Consider the following 22049-nt stretch of genomic DNA (forward strand, 5'->3'; position numbering starts at 1 on the left):
AATCTCGAGTTAGGTGCCTGGAGCTTTAAAGCTCTACCACCTGGCCATGCTGACTCGGTGTTAAACAAAAACTGAACCAAAGCATAGTCACCGCCTGCATGTTCCCTACAGTCTGCCCCAATCATTGCTTGTGTCACTCACGTTTTGCATTATAGCACACCTCTTCATCAATCTTAACCGAAAGTTGTGTTTAAAAAATTAAAATTGCAGTCTTCAATTTTCAACTCCTTAAAAACACTTGCTAAACTTTTCAGCTGTACATAATTTTTAAAAATCTCGTTAAAATTATTAACAATTTAAATTTTTAAATTTAAAGTAGACACTGGACAACGGAACATCAAATTTATTGCCCCCAGCCTTCATTATAAAAAATATAATCATCATACTCCAGCAAGCCCCTAGGTGCTGTAGGTTCTCCACTTATAAGCTGAATTAAAATGATCAAGATAATGGTCCTCTCTTGTAAACGTAGAATCTGACATTGAGAGTGTTAAAAAAAATGAAGATGATACTGGCGTGATATGACACAGTCGAACCACTGACACTACACTGACTTCACATGACACTGTCACACTAATGACAACATACTGATACTAAATTGACATAAAATTGGCATGTCACCAACATGAAACTGACACTGACATGACACAGCCATTGTCGTGGCACTGACACATGGTACTGATACCGAGAGACATGATACTGACACTGTCATGAGATGACCCACGGTGACACAAACACTACACTTATATGACACTGCCTGACATGACACTGTCAGACATGACACCCACATGACACTATCTGACATGACACAGATATGCCATTGTCTGACCTGACACTGTCTGATATGACACAGACATGACACTGTCTGACATGACACACATGACACTGTCTAATACGACACACACATGACACTGTCATGACACTGTCTGACACGACACAGACCTGACACTGACACATCACCACCTAACCCCCTCTGCACGCAGCCCTAGAGCACTATACTAACAACCTCCCTGCTTGTAGCATTTGCTGTTCTAAAAATATTCCCAGCTCGTTAGCCACCTTTTAGCAGTAGGAAATATTTCCTACACAACAACAACTATTGCCGACATTCAAATCTATACTTGCTATATAGAATCACACCAAGGCTTTGTTAAACAATTTTAAGTTATCAAAAAAATTAATAATTTATCATGGGTATTTGATTACATAAAATTTAATGTTTTGTTGTTTTGATGTTCAATGTTGATAATTAAAAAATTGATTTATGTAGTCAATGTGAATACATCAATTTTGTATAAATATTTAAATGAACATGTAACGGAGACTTATACATTTTGAAAAAAAAAGTTTTTTTGAGTAGAAATGATGTTTTGAGATTTGAATCTGTATCAAGCCATTTGATTGGTTGTTTAGACCGGAACCTGGCGCAGCGAGCCAAAAGACATCAAACATCGCGTGGAGCCGTCAAAGTCTTTCAGTGCCGTCTTTCAGATGTCAGAGAATGTGTTTGGTGACGATCCGTTGAGGATCTCCTTCATAGTGGTAAGTGATGTTGCTAGATCACCTTCATAGTGGTAAGTGATGTTGTTAGATCATCTTCATAAGGGTGAGTTGTGGTGTTAGATCACCTTTATAGTGGTGAGTGATGTTGTTAGATCACCTCCATAGTGGGGAGTTTTTCTCTCCCCTGTTGTTGTTTCTAAATAACCCTCCCCTGTTGTTAGTATACAATTCTCTCCCCTGCTGTAGGTTGTAACATTTATCTCCCCTGTTTCTAGCAAACATTTCTCTCCCCTTGTCATTGTTGGTAAACATTTCTCTGTTATTGTTTACTGGTGTGTTGGCATCACGTGGCAAAGAGTTTTGTTACCTAGGTAAACAGACAGAAAGTGTGAGTACAGTGTGTTGCCTTCATGTCACGGAGTCCATATCGTGCAGTTATGTATAGATTAACGCAGCTCACATTGACTTAAGTCAAGCAGAACTCCTCGCTCTAGAAACACCCTTCCCCTAATAACCTTCCTCCAGTGAAACCTCTCCTCCCCATGACATCCCTTCACCCCTAACGCCCCTTCCCCCAAATAAATCTTTCTCTGCAGTACCACTCTCCTTCCTCCAGTAACACCCCTTTTCCCTGACGCTCCTCCGCCCATTAACTGCCTCCTGGAACACCTCTCAACCCTCTAACTCCCCTCCTTTCAGGTAACTACCATCTCCCTCCCAGTAACGCCTTACTCCAAAAGTAACCCATCCTCACCTCAGTAACTCCCTCACTCCCTCTGCCCGATACCACCCTATTCCCCATTAACCCCCTCACCTCCCCAGTAACTCCCCACCCCCTCCAGACACACTAATTCCCCCCACCCTGTATATCAGACCCCCTCACCCCCAACATTTTGTTACCCAGGAGACCCCGTTCATCGGCAACCGTAGCAACAAGAGCTTGGACAACGGTCACCCTCTGTACGAAGGTCTTCTGATTGACATCCTGTTGGAGATGGTCAACATCCTGGGCTTCAAGTACACCATCAAACACGTAAGGTCATTTACAGTGAAGTAGGTCATCACACTTGTTAGGTCATTTACGGTGTAGTAGGTCATCACACATGTAAGGTCGTTTACAATGTAGTAGGTCATTACACATGTAAAGTCGTTTACAGCGTAGTTGGTCTTCACACATGTAAGGTCGTTTACTGTATAGTAGGTCATCACACATGTTAGGTCATTTATAATGTAGTAGGTGATTAAACACGTAAGGTCATTTACAGTGTAGTAGATCATAAAACACGTAAGGTCATTTACAGTGGAAACATTGGGGTTGAATACTACATTTTAGGATGCTTCCTAAAATAAATGTTGGGTATATTATAGCAAAATCTTTGTTAGATACCTTGCAGTTTACTAAAATGTATACCTAGCACGTAAAAAAATGTTGGATAGGTCCCAGACAACATAAATGTTAAATAGTTCCCAGGTAAAAAAAATGTTGTATACCTAGCATATACAATGAATGTTGGATAGGTCCCAGGTAACATAAATGTTGTATACCTAGCCCATACAACAAATGTTGTATTTCTCGCAGGTGGGAGACAACAAATATGGCAGCTACAAGAACGCCACTGGATGGACGGGCATGATACGTGAGCTCATTGATAATGTGAGTAGTACATCTAATGTGGGCGTGGGTGGGTGTGGGTACGTGTGTGTTTCGTGAGTTAATTGATAACGTGAGTAGTACATCTATTCTATTGTGGGCGTGGGTGGGTGAGTGTACGTGTGTGTTTAAGTGTGCGTATTTGGTTGTTTTTTGTTCTGTGCTTTGTGTTGTGTGTGTGTGTGTGTGTGTGAAATAATGTATGTGTTTGTGTTTGTGGTTGTGTTAGTGTATGTTTTTATGTGAGTGTGTGTCTTTCCTTGAGTGTGCTTGTGTTTGATTAACACTGATCCATCGTAGCTCTCCAAAAGCCTTAATTACATGAACAAACAGTTCAGTACTGCAATAGGGTCCAGTCTAAAACACACAACTAACACAACTCTAACGTTAAAGACAATGTTTTCTTCCCGGGCAGAAAGCGGACATTGCCCTGGCACCGTGGCAGATGACGACAGAGAGGGCAGAGGTCGTGGACTTCACCAAACCTTTCATGACCAAAGGCACCACCGTGGTGGTCAAGAGGCCGGAGCAGAGGGTCGGGAAATATCAGTTCCTGTTGCCCTTGTCTACCGTGAGTAGACGGCTTGATACATGTGACATTAGACTCACGACACGGCGACACTTGACATGTGACATTTAGACACACGAAATGTGGACATTTGACATGTGACATTAGACACACGACACGGCGACACTTGACATGTGACATTTAGACACACGAAATGTGGACATTTGACATGTGACATTAGACACACGACACGGCGACACTTGACATGTGACATTTAGACACACGAAATGTGGACATTTGACATGTGACATTAGACACACGACACGGCGACACTTGACATGTGACATTTAGACACACGAAATGTGGACATTTGACATGTGACATTAGACACACGACACGGCGACACTTGACATGTGACATTTAGACACACGAAATGTGGACATTTGACATGTGACATTAGACACACGACACGGCGACACTTGACATGTGACATTTAGACACACGAAATGTGGACATTTGACATGTGACATTAGACACACGACACGGCGACACTTGACATGTGACATTTAGACACACGAAATGTGGACATTTGACATGTGACATTAGACACACGACACGGCGACACTTGACATGTGACATTTAGACACACGAAATGTGGACATTTGACATGTGACATTGGACATACGAAATGTCGACACTTGACATGTGACATTGGACAGACGAAATGTCGACACTTGACATGTGACATTAGACTCACGAAATGTCGACACTTGACATGTGACATTGGACAGACGAAATGTCGACACTTGACATGTGACATTAGACTCACGAAATGTCGACACTTGACATGTGACATTGGACAGACGAAATGTCGACACTTGACATGTGACATTAGACACACGAAACGTCGACACTTGACATGTGACATTTAGACACACGAAACGTCGACACTTGACATGTGACATTAGACTCACGAAACGTCGACACTTGACATGTGACATTAGACTCACGAAATGTTGACACTTGACATGTGACATTAGACTCACGAAACGTCGACACTTGACATGTGACATTAGACACACGAAATGTCGACACTTGACATATAACATCAGACACACGAAATGTCGACACTTGAAATGCAAAATGTGACATTCTAATTCAAAGATGTGACATTCGACACACGAAATGTAAATTAGACAAGCGAAATTTGACATTCGACATATAAAAAGGACATACGACATATGAAATGTGCCATTAAAATAACACAAATTGACATTTGTAGAGTATCCTTCAAGACCAGATAGTGCATGTTTCCTTATACGGGTATAACGTGGTCAGCACTATGCCTAGACGACCTTGCTTTTCCTCACAGGTCAGGTACACATTAAAACTGAGTGGGCTCAAGGACATGTGAACTAAATTAAAAATTTTCCCGACACGCTACACCATGTTACCCCCACTACATTTGAAGCTACGAAATGTGACATTTGACATAACCAAATGTCAAACCAATGTGACAATAGACAAAGATTTGCAGACACATAAAGCCGCATAACTGTGAGAGCTCACATAACTTGTGTATAGCGAGCGCAATCTATAGCAACCTAACTTATACATCTAAAATAGTCATTCATCTCTGCAATGAACCCCCCCCCCCCGCTCCAAAAAAAACCCAACAACAACAAAAACAAAAACAAAAAAAATCAACAAAACAACAACAATACAACAATAATAACCAGTTTCTCTTCAGCTCCTGTATGAAACTTTACATTTCATCTTCATTCACATCGTAACTTTTAATTTTTACGAAATACCCTGTCCGCTTACAACAAAATGTTTTGTGTTTTAAAAAAAATCCTTTTAACTTCACAATTTTTTACCCATCATGTATTTTTTATGTTCGTTAAATGATCTCTTGTCCATTCGATCCCCCCCCCCCCCCCTTTCCAGATAGTCTGGTCGGCCATCTTTGTGGCGTTCGTCGGGACAAGTCTGATGTTGTTTGCAGTCAGCAGGGTCAACTCCGACCGTCAGGCCAAGTACACCCACAACCTGCGGGAGAGCTTCTGGTACATCTGGGGCACGCTGCTCAGGGGGTCCTTGAGTGGGAGGTGAGTACCACGTGACAACCTGCGGGAGAGCTTCTGGTACATCTGGGGCACGCTGCTCAGGGGGTCCTTGAGTGGGAGGTGAGTATCACGTGATCAAGTACACCCACAACCTGCGGGAGAGTTTCTGGTACATTTGGGGCACGCTGCTCAGGGGGTCCTTGAGTGGGAGGTGAGTACCACGTGACAACCTGCGGGAGAGCTTCTGGTACATCTGGGGCACGCTGCTCAGGGGGTCCTTGAGTGGGAGGTGAGTACCACGTGACCAAGTACACCCACAACCTGCGGGAGAGCTTCTGGTACATCTGGGGCACGCTGCTCAGGGGGTCCTTGAGTGGGAGGTGAGTACCACGTGACTTGTACCACGTGACAACCTACGGGAGAGCTTCTGGTACATCTGGGGCACGCTGCTCAGGGGGTCCTTGAGTGGGAGGTGAGTACCACGTGACCAAGTACACCCACAACCTACGGGAGAGCTTCTGGTATATCTGGGGCACGCTGCTCAGGGGGTCCTTGAGTGGGAGGTGAGTACCACGTGACCAAGTACACCCACAACCTGCGGGAGAGCTTCTGGTATATCTGGGGCACGCTGCTCAGGGGGTCCTTGAGTGGGAGGTGAGTACCACGTGACAACCTACGGGAGAGCTTTTGGTATATCTGGGGCACGCTGCTCAGGGGGTACTTGAGTGGGAGGTGAGTACCACGTGACCTTGGAAACCGTCATGTCACGTGGGTAGGGGTAGAGTTTAATTTTTTTGGCACTATTGGATAATACCACTATTTTGGCCGTACACTTTACAATGTGGGATAATACCACTATTTGGGCCGAATTGTATAATGACTCAGGACAAAGCGAGGACAAAAGCCAAAAACTCGGTCAATTGATGAGAGATTTCCGGGGAGACGGAACAAATATTCGGGGATATGTAGAGCGGTGCTCAGTGTACTCGTACAGTAGACGCCACAAACCATTGTAACAACTGACTAGTTTGTGTTGCTGTGGTTTAGTGGGTATGATGTTGTAGGATACTGTTTTAGTGAGGTAATACTCACGTCTATGTTAGTTTATTTAGTCAACAGATACCTATACTTTAGCAGTATCTTATTTATCACCATTGCTTAAAAGTTGATCCAGTCGTCAGAGAATGGTGTAGTACACCCCTAGTGCTGAGTAAACAAAAAAATGTTTTTGCTTTAAAATAACTAAACGGCGCCGTTTCGTATTTTGATGAAATGTTGGGTATTCGGATTTAAAATAAAGATCAATACATTATTAAAGCTTTGTTTTAGATTTAAATAAAAAATAATTAAAAATGTATGACGAAAAATAAAATAAAATAAATTGGCTCAGAGAAAGTGTTAGTTAAATTACCAGCAGACGACTACTTGGGGTCACAGTGACAAGGCCTTTGCTACCTCCCTGGATGGGGTATGTAGCCTTGACCTTCACGTACTGTTTATCCAGGTCTAAACAAGAAATTGTATAAAAATTAGGCCGCCTTCCAAACCCTTCCACAGGGGTCAAAGGTCGGGAATGGATTCACCTCAAGGTCGTAACTCCTCCCGTGTAATTAGCGATTCGACGGCTACTGTTTTCGTGGGACTAGTGTGGGGGAATAGTGGAGGGAGGGGCGTTTGGAAAGGAAATGTAATTAAGGGGGAGGGGTACTAAAGGAGCCAATGGTCTCCTTCATTTTTTTTCGTACACTGAAACTTTTCAAATAATATTCTTTGGAACAATATATTGTCTACCAAATGAATGCCATTGTCACCCTTCCTCCACTTGATGCCCATGTGTCCATCACCCAGACCCGATTAACCTTCACGCTCCGGTGATTTTGTTCCAGCCCCCACGCCATCTCGTCACGCATCATCTCCTCCGCCTGGTGGTTCTTCTGCCTCATCCTCTCCTCCATCTACACGGCCAACCTGGCAGCTTTCCTCACCATCACCATCGGTGACGTCGGCATCAACTCGGCCGCGGACTTGGCCTCTCAGGTTCGTTGAAAAACATCCACCTACACAATTTAAATCATTTTAAAAATTTAAAACTTAACTGCACAATTTATATTTAAAATACTTTTTAAAGTACACCTGCATAATTTAAATAATTTAAAAAAATTAAAATTTAACTGCACAATTTATATTTAAAATGCTTTTTAACATACACCTACACAATTTAAATAATTTAAAAAAATTAAAATTTAACTGCACAATTTATATTTAAAATACTTTTTAACATACACCCGCATAATTAAAATCTTAAATATTTTAAAAATTAAAATAACTTGTGAAATTAAAATCAAGAAAATTTTTTTTACATTCAACTGCAAAATGAATTTTTCCAAAACCTTGCAATGACAATGCAAGTTGCTTGAAATTTATGTAGCCTACATACTGAGAACTTACTGAATTCACTCGCACGTCTGTATGGGGTGGGAGTCTTTTTTAGGGGTTTTCTATAGACCACAGACATGGACGTATATTATGTTAGTTCTTTCACAAGGATGTCCTTTCACAGTTTGGCTTAAAGACGACAATCTTTGACTGAGAAGTCATATAGACATAAATCCTTGACAGAAATGTCCTATAGACTAAGTCTTTGACATAGTCGTCTTATAGAAAAAATAATCATTGGCAGTAATTTCCTAGCAGTAAATTTTTGACATAGACATTCACAGAACGCTTTCATAGATCTATTTAACCAAATGTCTGTTTAACAATTAGACGAACGTCAAATTTATAGCGTTAAAACTTTTCAGTAATCTAGTTTAGGACACTAAATCTTGTAACTTTCTGCCCGCTCCACAGACGGAGTACGTGTACGGCACCGTGGAGGGCTCTCAAACGGCCAAGTTCTTCCAGTACACCAGCATGCGGCACTACGCCGCCATGTGGGCCCACATGTCCACCCTCACGCCCAACTCCATGAGCCGGACCACGCAGATTGGCATTGAGTGAGTCATCGGTTACTTTTTATTGAACACTGTTTACACGTGAGCTGGTGATACCGTAGTGTAAACACCAGAGGCGTAGCGACCCCTCCTGGCGCCCGGGGACAAACTTTCAATATGGCGCCCCCTGTTAATTTTTTATATTTATAATTCAAAACTGCAGCTAAAATGAGCTTTTAATTTTTTTCAAAGTTATTTTGGTGCCCCTAGGATTGGCGCCCGGGAACATATGTATCCCCCCCCCCCGTCGCTACGCTTCTGGTAAACACAATACTGCTGAAATACGAACAAGTAATCCATTATCAAGATTATAATAAGCGAGTGAATACAAGCATGTTAATCGATTATCCCAAGTAATATTGTTAGTAACGAGTGAATACGAACAAGTAAACTAATATCCCTACCAATATTATAAGTAAAGAGTGAATACGAACAAGTAATCTATTATCCACAGAAAGATTATAAGTAACGAGTGAATAGAAACAAGATTTGTTGGAAAAAACAACACAACACATAGAAACATGAGGAAAATAAACATCAAAACACATTTCCAACGATACTGACTGTTATTCTCTTAAAATTGAATTTCTAAAATCACTGAAAGCAAAACCAGGAAAAAAACCATGAGAAAAAATATTTTCACCTCAGAAGTTCTTTTGATCTTCTGGAAAACTCAACTGCGATCATCATCACACTTTTGAATTTTTTTTTACTTCATCAGGAAGAAATATCTAGTAGGTTTAGGGGGAGGGGGTGGAAGGGAAATGGAGGTAAAGTAGATTTCATAAGTTTATTTTAGCGTTAGCATATGATGAGGTTTTGTCCAGCCGACTCTACTTTCATTGTCTCTAGTCAGCTACCCACCAAAGTTGTGGAGTCAATGACTCTTTATACTGGGAGTCAAGCTCGACTTTTGCTCGACTCGAGGTGTTGTTTTAAAGCATAAACTATGGAGGGAAACATTCTAGTGTGGAATTTCAGAGTCAACGGTTCCCTATCATACAAGTAGAGGTTAAAACAGCCATCTACACTAAGAATATAATAAACCGCATTCTATTATGAATAAACGTATTAATCGTGATTAGTAAAAAAAACCGATTTGATCCCATGGATACCTTTTAAAAATATGTTAGATAAGCCGCCAAACACCTTTTGATAATGATTAAAGTTCCCTTTTCAAACCTGACGGTCTATATGGCAAGTGAAGTAAAGTTCACTTGTTTCTGTGACCTCGGCATAAGAAGGGATAGTGTGGTTAGCACTATGCCCAGCCGCCTTAACTCCCTAACGTGAGTTAGGTACCCATCAGAGCTGGGTGGACTCAGGGACGGTCTAGGTCTACCGACTTGAAACCCGATTCGAACTCGAGACTTACGGGTTAGCAGTCCAGCTCTCTACCGCTAGACCACTCCGTCCCACGCTAATTATTAACTCATTATATATGTTTTTCCTTTATTTTCCCAGGCGCGTTAAAAAGGGTAAATACGCCTTCATCTGGGACTCGCCTTACATCCGTAATGTGATCAGTAACGAGTGTGATTTGATGGAGATTGGCTCGCCCTTTGACCTCAAAGGTTACGGTTTGGCCTACAGAAAGAACGCGCCCTTTGGTGAGAAGCTGTCCATGGCCATTCTCAAGATGCAGGACGACGGGCTGCTGTACAAAATGGAGCGGAAGTAAGTTGTGTGTTTCTGTCGGTTTGTGCATGTGTCGGTTGGTTTGTGTGTCAGTTTATTTGGTTGTCGTTTTGTTTGTGTATCGGTTTGTGCGTGTGTGTTTCGGGTTGTTTGTGTGTCGGTTTGTGAGTGTGTGTCGGTTTATTTTGTTGTCGTTTTGTTTGTGTATCGGTTTGTGCGTCGGGTTGTTTGTGTGTCGGTTTGTTTGTCTGTCGGTTTGAAGTGTGTGTCGGTTTGTGTATGTGTGTAAGTTTGTGTGTGTCGGTTTGTGTGTGTGTCGGTTTGTGTGTGTGTGTCGGTTTGTGTTTGTGTTTTCTGTTGTTTATTTTTCATTTTTACTTGTTATGTGTTTATCTGTTGCTTATTCGTATAGTTATATACGCTAAGTTTCATTATATTGATTTGTTATAATCTGCTTTATTGTGTATTCATGTTTAGTGTGTTGAATATTGCGTGAAATTTTTGTTCTACTTCTATCCACTTTTCCCCGATATTTGTGTATGTTTACCTTCCAAATTACATTATTATTTCAGAAAGCAAAAACACAAAACTAATTTACTTCAACACCTTTTAAAAATATTTTTGCCAACCTTCCCGCTGCGTAGACCTGAACGGCAAACATCTCATTAAAAATTTTAATTAACGAGCCATTAAAGAAGACAGATGTAGCAATTAACATTGTTTTAACGATCTTCTATTTTTTAATATTTACAAACATTGTGAAATAAATAAAAACAACAACAACCTTATTTCAATATCCAGATGGAATTTTCCAACTTTTACGAAACCTAATACTTTCAATTTTGTTTTTGCTATTTTGTGTCTGCTATGATAATCAATAATCCATAGAATGCGACCTACCATGATAATTAATTAGATATTTATCAAAACACTTTACTCAACTTCTTCATATTATTAATAAATGACCCACTGATAATTCGTATAATTCATAATTGGCCAACTGATGATGATTCTAATGAAATTCTTTTTCTTTTTGTCTAACTCTATGAGAAAACTTTTTGTTTTTGTCTAACTCTATGAGAAAACTTTTTGTATTTGTCTAACACTATGACAAAACTTTGTATATACAAACCAAGTTAATGACCTATAAGCCGGAGCATATCACGTGGCCTCTAACTATAGTTGACCTTTGACCTGACCTAATTACGTAAACTTACATTAAAAAATAAATAGAAAGAACTTTGACATGAATTTTTTAAATTGATGGGAAATTTAATAAGGTGACAGAAATTTGCCATGGATTTCGAAAAAAAAAACCGCGTTAATTAATTAATACAGCTTATTACAGAAGTAATTATTTTTTAAAGCAGCTGCTAGTTTTTGATGAGGGATTAATTAAGCAAAGACGAGCCAGGTTGTTACGATATTACTGCACACTGTGACCCGTGGGTTCGGACTAATGAATCCGCCTAAGACGAGTCAAGTTGTTACGATATTACTGTATACTGTGAACCAGAGGCGTAGCGATGGGGGGGGGGGGGTACATATGTCCCCGGGCGCCGACCTTAGGGGGCGCCAAAACGGGTTGGAAAAACAAATAAAAATCTCATTTTAGTTGCAGTTTTGCATTATAAATATAAAAAAATATATGGGGGGGGGGTGTGTGTGTGCAAATTGAGAGCTTGAGGGGGGGGGGGGAGCGCCAAATTGAAAGTTTGTAGTTTGTCCCCGGGCGCCGGGAAGGGTCGCTACGCCTCTGCTGTGACCCGTGGGTTCGAATCTGCCAGCGAAGTTTTGATTCTCTGTCGCGGATTCTTAACATTTGACCACGTACACTTTATAAAATATGTAAATCTATTTTGCTACTTCTATAAAAAATATTCTGAAAGGATTTTTTAAAAAATTAGCGTCAAACAACGAAATGTGACCGTTTGTTCCATCGACTTTATTAAAAACTGAAGTGAGTAAAAAAAAGTTACAATGGGCGCCGACTGGTCTCGCCACAGCTGGGGCGCCGATTGAACGGTTACATTGACCTAGCGTCTAAGGTCATGTTAACCTGCTGTCACCCACACTTCACATGTCTTACACGTGCACACAGCCCCCCCCCCCAGCATCTTGTTACACCTGAGATTTAAATTGACATCCTCTGTTCCAAATACTTTCCAGCAAGCTTTAAAAAACCAATGCGTCAACTTTTAAACTTCGTTTGTCATAAAATGTAACACGTTTTTTTTTGTTCAAGTGAATTTTTTATCAGGCTAGACAGAAAACGTTATCTGACGGCATGTGCTTCGTGTTGTTTACAAAACTAATGTTTTAAAGTTCCTTCATAGCTTTCTAAGGGTGAGGCTAAATATAGCATTTCGCGAGACGTTTCACACAAACGTGATTGCTCGTTAAACAGGTTATCACATTGGCTACACGTGTTGCAAATTATCTTTTTCTTAATTAAATCAGAGCCTAATGAACTGACGTAAATATTTCGTTACATTTCACTCTACCTTAATTAAATTATAAATGAACACCCGAACATTTTTCTTTAATTTTATTATAATTTACAACTGCAGTTTACTTAATATAAACGCCATTTTAAATCGATTTTTAATAATCTTTAGTATGCTCAACAAACAAATCAATCAATGTCCCAACAGTTTATATCGTGTAGTAGCCCAGGTGGGTTAAAATACCGGATTTTGTAATGTAGCTGTTGGTTTTTACAAAATGTATATTTTCTACCAGTTTGGTGACTTAAAATATTACATATCAGAATCTAGCGGCTAGTTTTTATAAAATATACATTTTCTTACATGTTTGATGATTTAAATATCAGAAGATCTCGAAATGTGGCCATTAGTTTTTACACAATGTGCATTTTCTACATGCAGGGGCGTAGCGGGGGGGGGGGTGCGGACCGCACCGGGTGACACCATTTAGGGGGGTGACACCAAGGCAAAAAATAGCAAAATATATGGAGAAAAAGTTGAGGGGGGGGGGGTGCAAATCGAAAGTTTGAGGGGGGGGGGGGTGCTAATCGAAAATTTGAAAGTTTGTCCCCGGGAAGGGTCGCTACGCCTCTGGGGGGGGGGGGGGGGGTGACACCATTAAGTGCCGCACCGGGTGACATCCGACCTCGCTACACCACTGTCTACATGTTCGGTGACTTAGAATATCGTATGGTCACGGAATGTAACATCTAGTTTTTACAAAGTGTATATTTTTGTACTAGTATGGTGACTTAAATTATCAGAAGAGCTCTGATTGGTGCCATTATTTTTTTTACACAATGTGCATTTTCTACATGTTTGGTGACTTAGAATATAGTATGATCACGGAATGTAACATCTAGTTTTACAAAATGTATATTTTTTGTACTAGTATGGTGACTTAAATTATCAAAAGAGCTCTGAATGGTGCCATTATTTTTTACACAATGTGCATTTTCTACATGTTTGGTGACAGCATATCGTATGATCACGGAATGTTAATTTTAGTTTTTACAACATGTGCATCTCCCGCCGAACATCCTTTGAAAAGTGAGTCGGAACTTGGTGTTGACCGAGTAAAAGATGAACGCGTTCAGGGACGAGTTCAGGTAGGCGCAGACGGCACTCATGGAGGTGACGATCCTAAACAGGTTGCCGTACACCTGCCCGTCGTCGAACTCAGGCACCAGACGCCGGAAGAGTGAGTACACCATGAACGGAAGTGCCAGTACCAAGAACAGCGCGGAGAGTAAAGCCACGGATTTGATGATCTGCATGTCTTTGACGGATTCCCTGGTGTACGGCTTCCGGTTCTGGTCGTTTTTGTTTGGTCCGGTTTTGTGAGACGGCGATTGACCGGGCTTGAAATTGCGGTTGTAGTGTAAGGTAGAAACATCGGGTTGAATGAGAGTGGGTTCGAATCCCGGTCGTGATGTGTCGGTAGTTTTGTCCCTTCCGTTATTCCGGCCGACCGCGGCGTGTAGTCGGAAATTCGAAGATTGTTTTAAGCTAACAGAGAGCAGAATAAACGACACGAAGATAACGGCCATCGTTATCCACGATAAAATATTCCGGTTAAAAATGTCGTAGAACGCAATGGCCACCGGCCAGTTGACCGTCATCAGCACAACAATGCGGGTCGTGTTGCTGGGTGGGGTTCGAACCTCGGCCAGGTACTGGTTGATCAGGACCGGCACGTGAAACACCAGTGACAGCACGAAGATGCAGACGAACGCAGCAACGGTTCTGCCGCGGGTGAAGACGGACCGGAACCGGAATGGAATGGTCACGCAGCAGCACCGCACGACAGCGATGTAGGCCGTGGCTAGCAGGGATGAGTAGTAGAAGACGTTAGCGCACCAGTAGGAGAAGGAGTTGACGTTGATGGGGTCGAACCCCCAGGTCACGGTCTTGTAGGAGATGGTGAGGTTGAGGATGATGCAGATCCCGCTGACGGAGGAGATGGTGAGGTAGCCGAGGTCGAAGAGGCAGAGCAGGAAGAATGAGATGCTGACGCTGTCCGGCAGGCCCATCTTGTAGAAGACTCTAGCACTGACGGCACTGGCCGCCACCCCGCTGGTCAAGATGACCGGTCGGACGTAGATGAAGCAGACCGTTTCGAAGATTTTTAGAGTTGCACTGCTGACCACCTGGCTCATGACTCGAATTTTCGGCCCGTTATGAAAGTTGGTGCGCTGAATTTCGTGGTTATCTATGAAAGTTGGTACGCTAATTTTATTGATTGCTATTAAAGTCAGTATGCTTAATTTCTTGGTTAGCTGTTATAGTCGGTATGTTGAATTTCTTTGATTGCTATTATAGACGGTCCTACGATATCATGGGTTCAATATGAGATTCTTTGAGCGAAGTTCTTAATTCACTACAATATTCGGTGCACTGAATTCTAGGTTTGCTATTGAAAAGTTGGGAAAAATGAGCGCCTGATTCGATGGATTGAGTTCTTGGTTCAATTTTTCTGTCATAAACTGTTCCTAGAACTGTATGTTTAATTAACGTGTTAAACATCGATTTATAAAACTGCAATCCTTCCTTCTTCGTTGAAATCTTGTAGCTAAGAACAAATCAGAAATTGAATACACTTATCTGTACTATGGAATACACCACCGCCATCTGAAATATCGAAAGTTACATAAAATAAATTGACGTTCTATTTCATGTAGTGCAAACAGAAGTTTAAAATTTTTCTGAAATACAATAATTATATACTACAATATAAAATTATTTAGATCAGTGAAACATTTCCCTTCAACTAAGATATGTTTCTCTTCAATATTTGAATAAGTTTAACGAATAAATGAAGTTATTGACGAGACACTGAAAAAAAATGCAGGCCTAATTCTATATACATAAAATATTACACTTCTATTTAGACACATTGTTAAAATGAGACAGAGGGACCCAGGAATACATAGACCATATGTAGATCTATACTCAGACTTTTGACTTATTGATACATATAGTGACACGTATGAACACAATAATGACGAGGAACTCAAAACCCCTTAAAGATATTTGATCCGGATTGTTTTTGAATTTCCATTTTTTACTGCATATAGCTACCGTCAATGTCTCCTAAATACCCTTTTTTATATTGATTACCTTGAAACCCATTGTACCTAAACCATCCTTCATTGTTTTAAAGAAATAGAGCAACTTCTCAAGCTCTTACACGCGAGGGAATTCTTATCTAAATTTAAACTCTGACAGAGAACAAAAATAAAAAAAATAGGTGTTCAATAGTGTCTTTACATCTCTACGCCTCATCTCATTCTAACACTCCACCCGCCCCGTTGGTGCTTGTCACGACACGATGTTAATGAGACGAAACTTTGTTACGGTCGCTTGGCAGTTGAACGAAAAATCGGTTTCATTAAAAAAAAATTCTAAAAAAAAAGCAGAAAGAAACAGCGATGTATCCCTCTAACTTGCTGCAAGTGAGAAAAACAGAAAATGGCAGTATTACCCTCAGATAAAGCAAAGGTCGGTATAATTGGCAGATCTTTAAAAGACGCTTACTAAGTTTTTTTCTGCTAAAATATGTTTAGAAGCCGCTTACTAAATAATTTCTGCGAGAATATTTTAGGAGACGCTTAATAAATAATTACAGCTAAAATAATTTTGGAGACGCTTATTAAATAACTTCCGGTGAAATAATTAAGAAGACCCTTAATAAATAATTTCTGCTAAAATATTTCATGAGCATTGTTGACATTGATTAAATTTTATATCCAATGCAAAAGTTTTCTGACTCATTTTAAAGTAGCGAATAGGTTCAAAAACTTTTACAAAGTGTTGAAGGGGGAGTGTGATTAGACACATATCTGCTCAAAGTTGCTTGCTGTTTCAGTTTTAGTTTTTTTTCTATATCACTTAACCTGTGCTTTATATAACAATCTGTGTTTTATATCACACAACCTTGACTTTATACCACACAGCATGTGTTTTATAACACTCCTCCTGTATTTTACATCACTCAGTCTGCGTTAAAATACTTGTTACCACTTTCACAATACGATGAAAGAAAAAAAAAAGTAGAGAAAAAAAAACCGTCGCAGTCAAATCAATCTTTTAGTCAGACCCACTCTCGCGTTGATTGCTGGGATTAAATGTTGATCTACATCCAATCCCCGCCCGTCCGTATCCATCTTTCATCTTGTCAACACACTGACTCTTCGCTCTGATTTCGGCCACTCTCCAATAATTCAACTTGTGATATGGGCTTGTCCTCAACGTCTCGCAGTCTATGTATAGCCTGTAACACCTCCCACCCCTGCTGTCTAAAGATAGACTCACCCAGTTGACGGGAAAGCACTCCCAACAAATGGTAGATTGATATACGTCTTGCTGGAATTAGATTTCACCGTCCAACATTTGTAGGCAATGTATTGAGAGAAGTACCCAAATCTTTCTATATCTTAGTGCATAAAAACACAATTCTAACAGTTCTTTTTAAAAAGTTTTAGTTAATTCAGCAGTAGTCCTTACCAACTACGCCAAATTAAACCTGATATCTTTTTTATAAACATATGACAGCCATAACTACCAAGTTGAAATCTTGATTAAATCAATCCAACCCTTATCTAAATCAAAGTTTACAAAATTTAATGGCAGGAATTGTTAATGAAATCACCGAGTTGCTTCACAAGAATATACTTTTAACAACAGATCTTTACTTTCAAACAACCAATTACACTTTTGTTAGTTGATGCACCATCCAATTACTCAAAGTTCTTCAAACAACCAATTACACTTGTGTTAGTTGATACACCATCCAATTACTCAAAGTTCAAACCAACCCAGCCTTATATTTACCCTTGATAAGATTCACCCTTAATTTTTTTAACAATAGCCTTTAACTTATTCATTATTTTTCCGGGGAGGTAATTATCCTAGTCACATCGATTCGGTGATTACCCTCGTTTTTCTAACGTTTTTTAAAATAAATCAATGAACTGATATACCACCTATACTTTTCAGCTCTAATTTAGTTTTAATAACTAACTCGGTGTTATCTTTACGAGTGGGGAGGGGGGGGGGGGGGGTAGCTTTGACGTACTAAACTGGAAAAAAATTATTGACCTTTTGACGTTTATAAACTTAAAATAGTTGATAGCGTTTTGATGTTGAAATCTTTTTTAAAAACAACAAAAACAAACAAACAAACATCGACTCAACCATAATAGACTAATTTTAGTATTCCAAAAGGTGATTAAACATCAGTTACAACATTCCAAGTTGTCTCCTCTTGGTGTTCTTGAATAATGAGTAGTTCTAGCCATTTGTCTTTCGACCAATCAACACGCTCGATACATCGATACGACCTAATAGAAGTGTAGGGCTAGATAATTGTCTCCGAGAGCGCAGAATTGATTGGTTGGCATCTAGTTCAAGGGTAGGGGAGGGGTGTGAGACGGATGAAAAAGTTTCTAGCTTCAAACAGATGAATAAAAAATGTACATTAATTAAAGAAAACGAGACTATTAATTAAGTCGGGGGTGGGGTGAAGAGGGGAGGGGAGGGGGGTGATGCGTGGAAGTTAAGGAGTTAACTAAGTTAGTTCTAATCACGTGATGTCTTCATTTCTGTGCGGGTTTTCTGAAGAGGATTCTTTGTGTGGGATGGGCGGAGAAACATTTGGCTTTCAGGAGAAGTTGAAGGAAGGCAATGCGAATAAACATATTTAATAAGTCTTGATATTGAAGCAAAGAGTTCAGCGTGAATGTTGTTTTTATACGAATATTATTAAACACACCGAATCAGTTCAATACATGTTGTATCGCTTTCACTGTGTTATACTGACTTGTTTTAAAATTGAATCCAAATTTTACGTTTCGCAAATGCCAAGTTTTAATCAACACGCGCTAGACACATGCTTAAAGCAACATTATCATATTCAATAGAGCTCTTGAAGAGTATTGTCGCTGAGTGCTCAAATTCTTATTTTTTTCGAGTGTTTTCTTCCTTCTTTCCTTCTTCTTCTTTGTTCTTAATTGTAATTGTGAATGGATTTTCTCTACCACAATTATGTATTATGTGTCAACTGGTTATGCGCCATATAGGCTGTTTACTCTGATTTCAGCCTGCTTTTCTTTTTGGATTTGCTTCTATAGACTTTGCGGACTAAGTACAAGGCAGCAGTTTTTTAGTTTGACATTTTCGCATGAGCTTCCGAGTGTTCGTTTTTAAAAAAAAAAAACCTGAATTACCTAAAAATTGTAGTTTTCTCAGTCGAACATTTAAATGTAGTCCTACACACAACTGACCACCAAACTATGGAGTTTCAACACTTGGCCATCTAATTAAGTGATCTTTATTGGAATACCAAGACTTTTTCATTAAAAAAAACCGACCCCCCCGATTTAAGATAACATGGAGATGTAAAACACGATAATTTGCTGCCTACAAAGTTTTGTGATTAAAACTAGCTTAGCTAAATATTTTTCGTTATTTTAAGAGCTCCCTATACACCATAATGGGGTCGTATAATTACCATAAAACATGCAGATAAGATAACCATTATCCTTTCACTTAGCGTCAAAGTGACATTGATAAAAATAGTTAACTTTAGAAAAAAGTTGATTTATTCTAAAAATTTCTGGTGCCAAAGCCATTTTTCTTTACTAATGCCATTTCTTTTCCCGACATACCTGTTGGGTCATGTTGGCTGGTTTAGCTTTTAGATAATTCAATTATTAATCACTTGCACTAATTAGTTTGAGTTTAAAATCGTGACATGATTTCCGAGTGTTTTGCTGGGAAAATATTGACGGCAATCAAACATGTCGACGATAACACAAGCCTCCCTCCCCCTCCCCCCACGTGTCACAGTTTCAAACATTCATTGGTTGGGGTCAAACCGGTTTTAGTGTATGCAAATTAGCATTGTGCTAATAATAGCTTATGGGAATTACCGAGGCCTGAGAACGTAGATTGTAATCAAATACGACATCTGTGTTGGGGGTAATTTGAAAGTTTGCCGTAGAGATTATTTTTAGAAGGTCCACACGTAACATCAAAGTCGGTTTTGTATTGGAAATCAATTTACAGTTTGTGTGTGTGTGGGGGGGGGGTGGTATTTTAAACAATTGTGACACGTCGTTGTATGACTATATCAGGAGAATTTATCATCTGACAACATTAAGTGACTCCTGTAGGCGAGTATAGGACCATATTGGTTGACTGTTATAGTTGACTGTATGACGATAGACTATATTAGACGAATGTTGTGACTATGTAACTAAGCTAAGGTGAATTATTTTAGTGCTTTTAAAAAAATATTTAGTGACTGTACTATACTAAGTGAGCTTTATTCATGACCATACGACACTATTTATTAATAGGCGACTTTTGTGAATGTTTTCAATTTACTGTAGTTTTTCTCGCGAAATTTTGGAAATTAAGACGGTATTTTAAAGTAACCTTATTATTCGACTTTGAACGCTAACAATACGCTAGTTAGAAAAATTAACATAATAAAAAACGAAGTAAAATATTTTAATGCTAAAACGCGATCACTTTTAAAAAAATTATCAATGAACGCGAAATAAGTCGAATATTATTTTATCGAAAGTATGCAAAGGATAAAAAAATGATTAAACCCAAAATTTTCGCTAAATAATCATTCGCGTTAACTAACAGCTTCCTTCGCGTATCTTTAGAACACTACTAAAGTCTACGCTGTGTTAAAAATTCAATCCTCACATTTAGTGCATCGTTTTTTTTATACCGACGGTATTTTATAGCAATAACGATAACATTCTGAATTGTTGCCTGATCAAACACCTGCACACCTACAAACCACCACCCCTCTCTCCCCTTCCCACAATGTAAGCGATATCTGAAAACAGAGCTCTCCAGTTGAAGATAGGGGGTGTGGGAAGAACGATGGTGTATGGGGGTAATGATGGAGACAGGGGGCCGGGGGTTAAAAGAATAAATTTAAATAGAAGATCACGTGACCATATAGAAGACCACGTGACCAGTAATACAATTCTCACTTCACCAGTACCAGAATCTGGCACCAAATCAAAACCGAAATACCAGTTCTTGCATTGGCTAGAAAGACATCCCCCACATCATAAAACCCCAAACTCTTACAACTCAGTTCCAAAAATAGACTTGACACAACGTCTATGCCCGAGTCTATCACAATGCATTCTATTCTTATGAAAATCTGTCCAGCTAATCAGCGTCCACTTATCTCCCCTCCCCCCATCTGCGGGCGTCCATTAACCCCAGTGGCCCAGAGAAAAGCAATTACCACCCGGCAGTTACGAGCAGCATAAAGTTAGATGCGCTGGCCACTTCGGGATCGGCCCCTGCAATGACGTTGATGCTTCTTTTTATCCTACCAAAGAATTATGATTTGGATAGACGTCCTTCGCCTTGACTTACTTAAGCAGACGACACAGTTAAATTACTCAAGTAGACGTCCGAGTTGAATACGTACTTTATTTAATGTTAGAAAACATCTTCACCCTCAGCCCCCCCCCCCCCTTCTCCCCCCCCCCACACACAGGGGCCAAGTGTTTAATTTTAATCTGATAATTAATCTGGCACAACGAGTGATGCAGGTGATCTGGATTATGTATGGTGTGTAGAACTTAGAGGTGTGGGGGGCGTGGAGGAGGGGGGGGAAGGGGGGGTGAGCCTCCCAGCCTCCCACCCCCCATAACGTCTTTCTCCACACCAAACGAAACAGAATTCATGTAGAAAATATATACTTTTACTAGTGTCCTCCCCCCCCCCCTCGAAAATTTTAAGCCCCCCTCCCCCAGGAGAAAAAAGTCTGAAAGAAACACTGCTTCACTCCCCCACACTTCCAGGTAACTCTGTTATATTTTCTCAAAAAGTGGTAACCCATCTGCCACGCCTTTCTGTGTGGCGAGTTTAGTTTTAAAGTGTTTTGATTGGTTCACGTGTTTCCACTATCTGTTAATGTAAAACCTGTAAAGACACCACAACATTACGATACGAGGAAGCTGAGGTTGATGTCGGGCTAACAACAGCAGCTTCTCCTGTACCCGTCCGATTGAAACAAACTTTAGAATAGAACTCCGTGAGTAAAAAGGTCTCTCTAATTAGGGAATCTGTAGGCTAGGATTGACAACAAGCACACGGATCTGAGTGTAAGATAAAATTGGAGTGTTTGTCTTTGGTAAAGGGTGCTTGGGGGGATGA

At 40.1% G+C, this 22049-nt stretch overlaps 1 protein-coding gene across 1 annotated transcript in view; it reads left to right on the forward strand.

The window, feature by feature from the left end:
* The window catches only part of LOC131929566 (glutamate receptor ionotropic, kainate 2-like), a 138906-nt gene that overhangs the window by 44720 nt on the left and 72137 nt on the right, over positions 1-22049 (forward strand). Inside the window, exons 9-16 of the mRNA XM_059285835.1 lie at positions 1414-1542; positions 2408-2536; positions 3083-3157; positions 3570-3725; positions 5613-5773; positions 7618-7768; positions 8582-8727; positions 10189-10401. Coding sequence (XP_059141818.1) covers positions 1414-1542; positions 2408-2536; positions 3083-3157; positions 3570-3725; positions 5613-5773; positions 7618-7768; positions 8582-8727; positions 10189-10401 — 1160 coding nt within the window. The remainder of the gene's footprint in view (positions 1-1413; positions 1543-2407; positions 2537-3082; positions 3158-3569; positions 3726-5612; positions 5774-7617; positions 7769-8581; positions 8728-10188; positions 10402-22049) is intronic.

The sequence above is a fragment of the Physella acuta genome, unplaced genomic scaffold (assembly GCF_028476545.2).
Source record: "Physella acuta isolate Inbredline_101_S28 unplaced genomic scaffold, ASM2847654v3 ptg001651l, whole genome shotgun sequence".
Classification (NCBI taxonomy): domain Eukaryota; kingdom Metazoa; phylum Mollusca; class Gastropoda; family Physidae; genus Physella; species Physella acuta.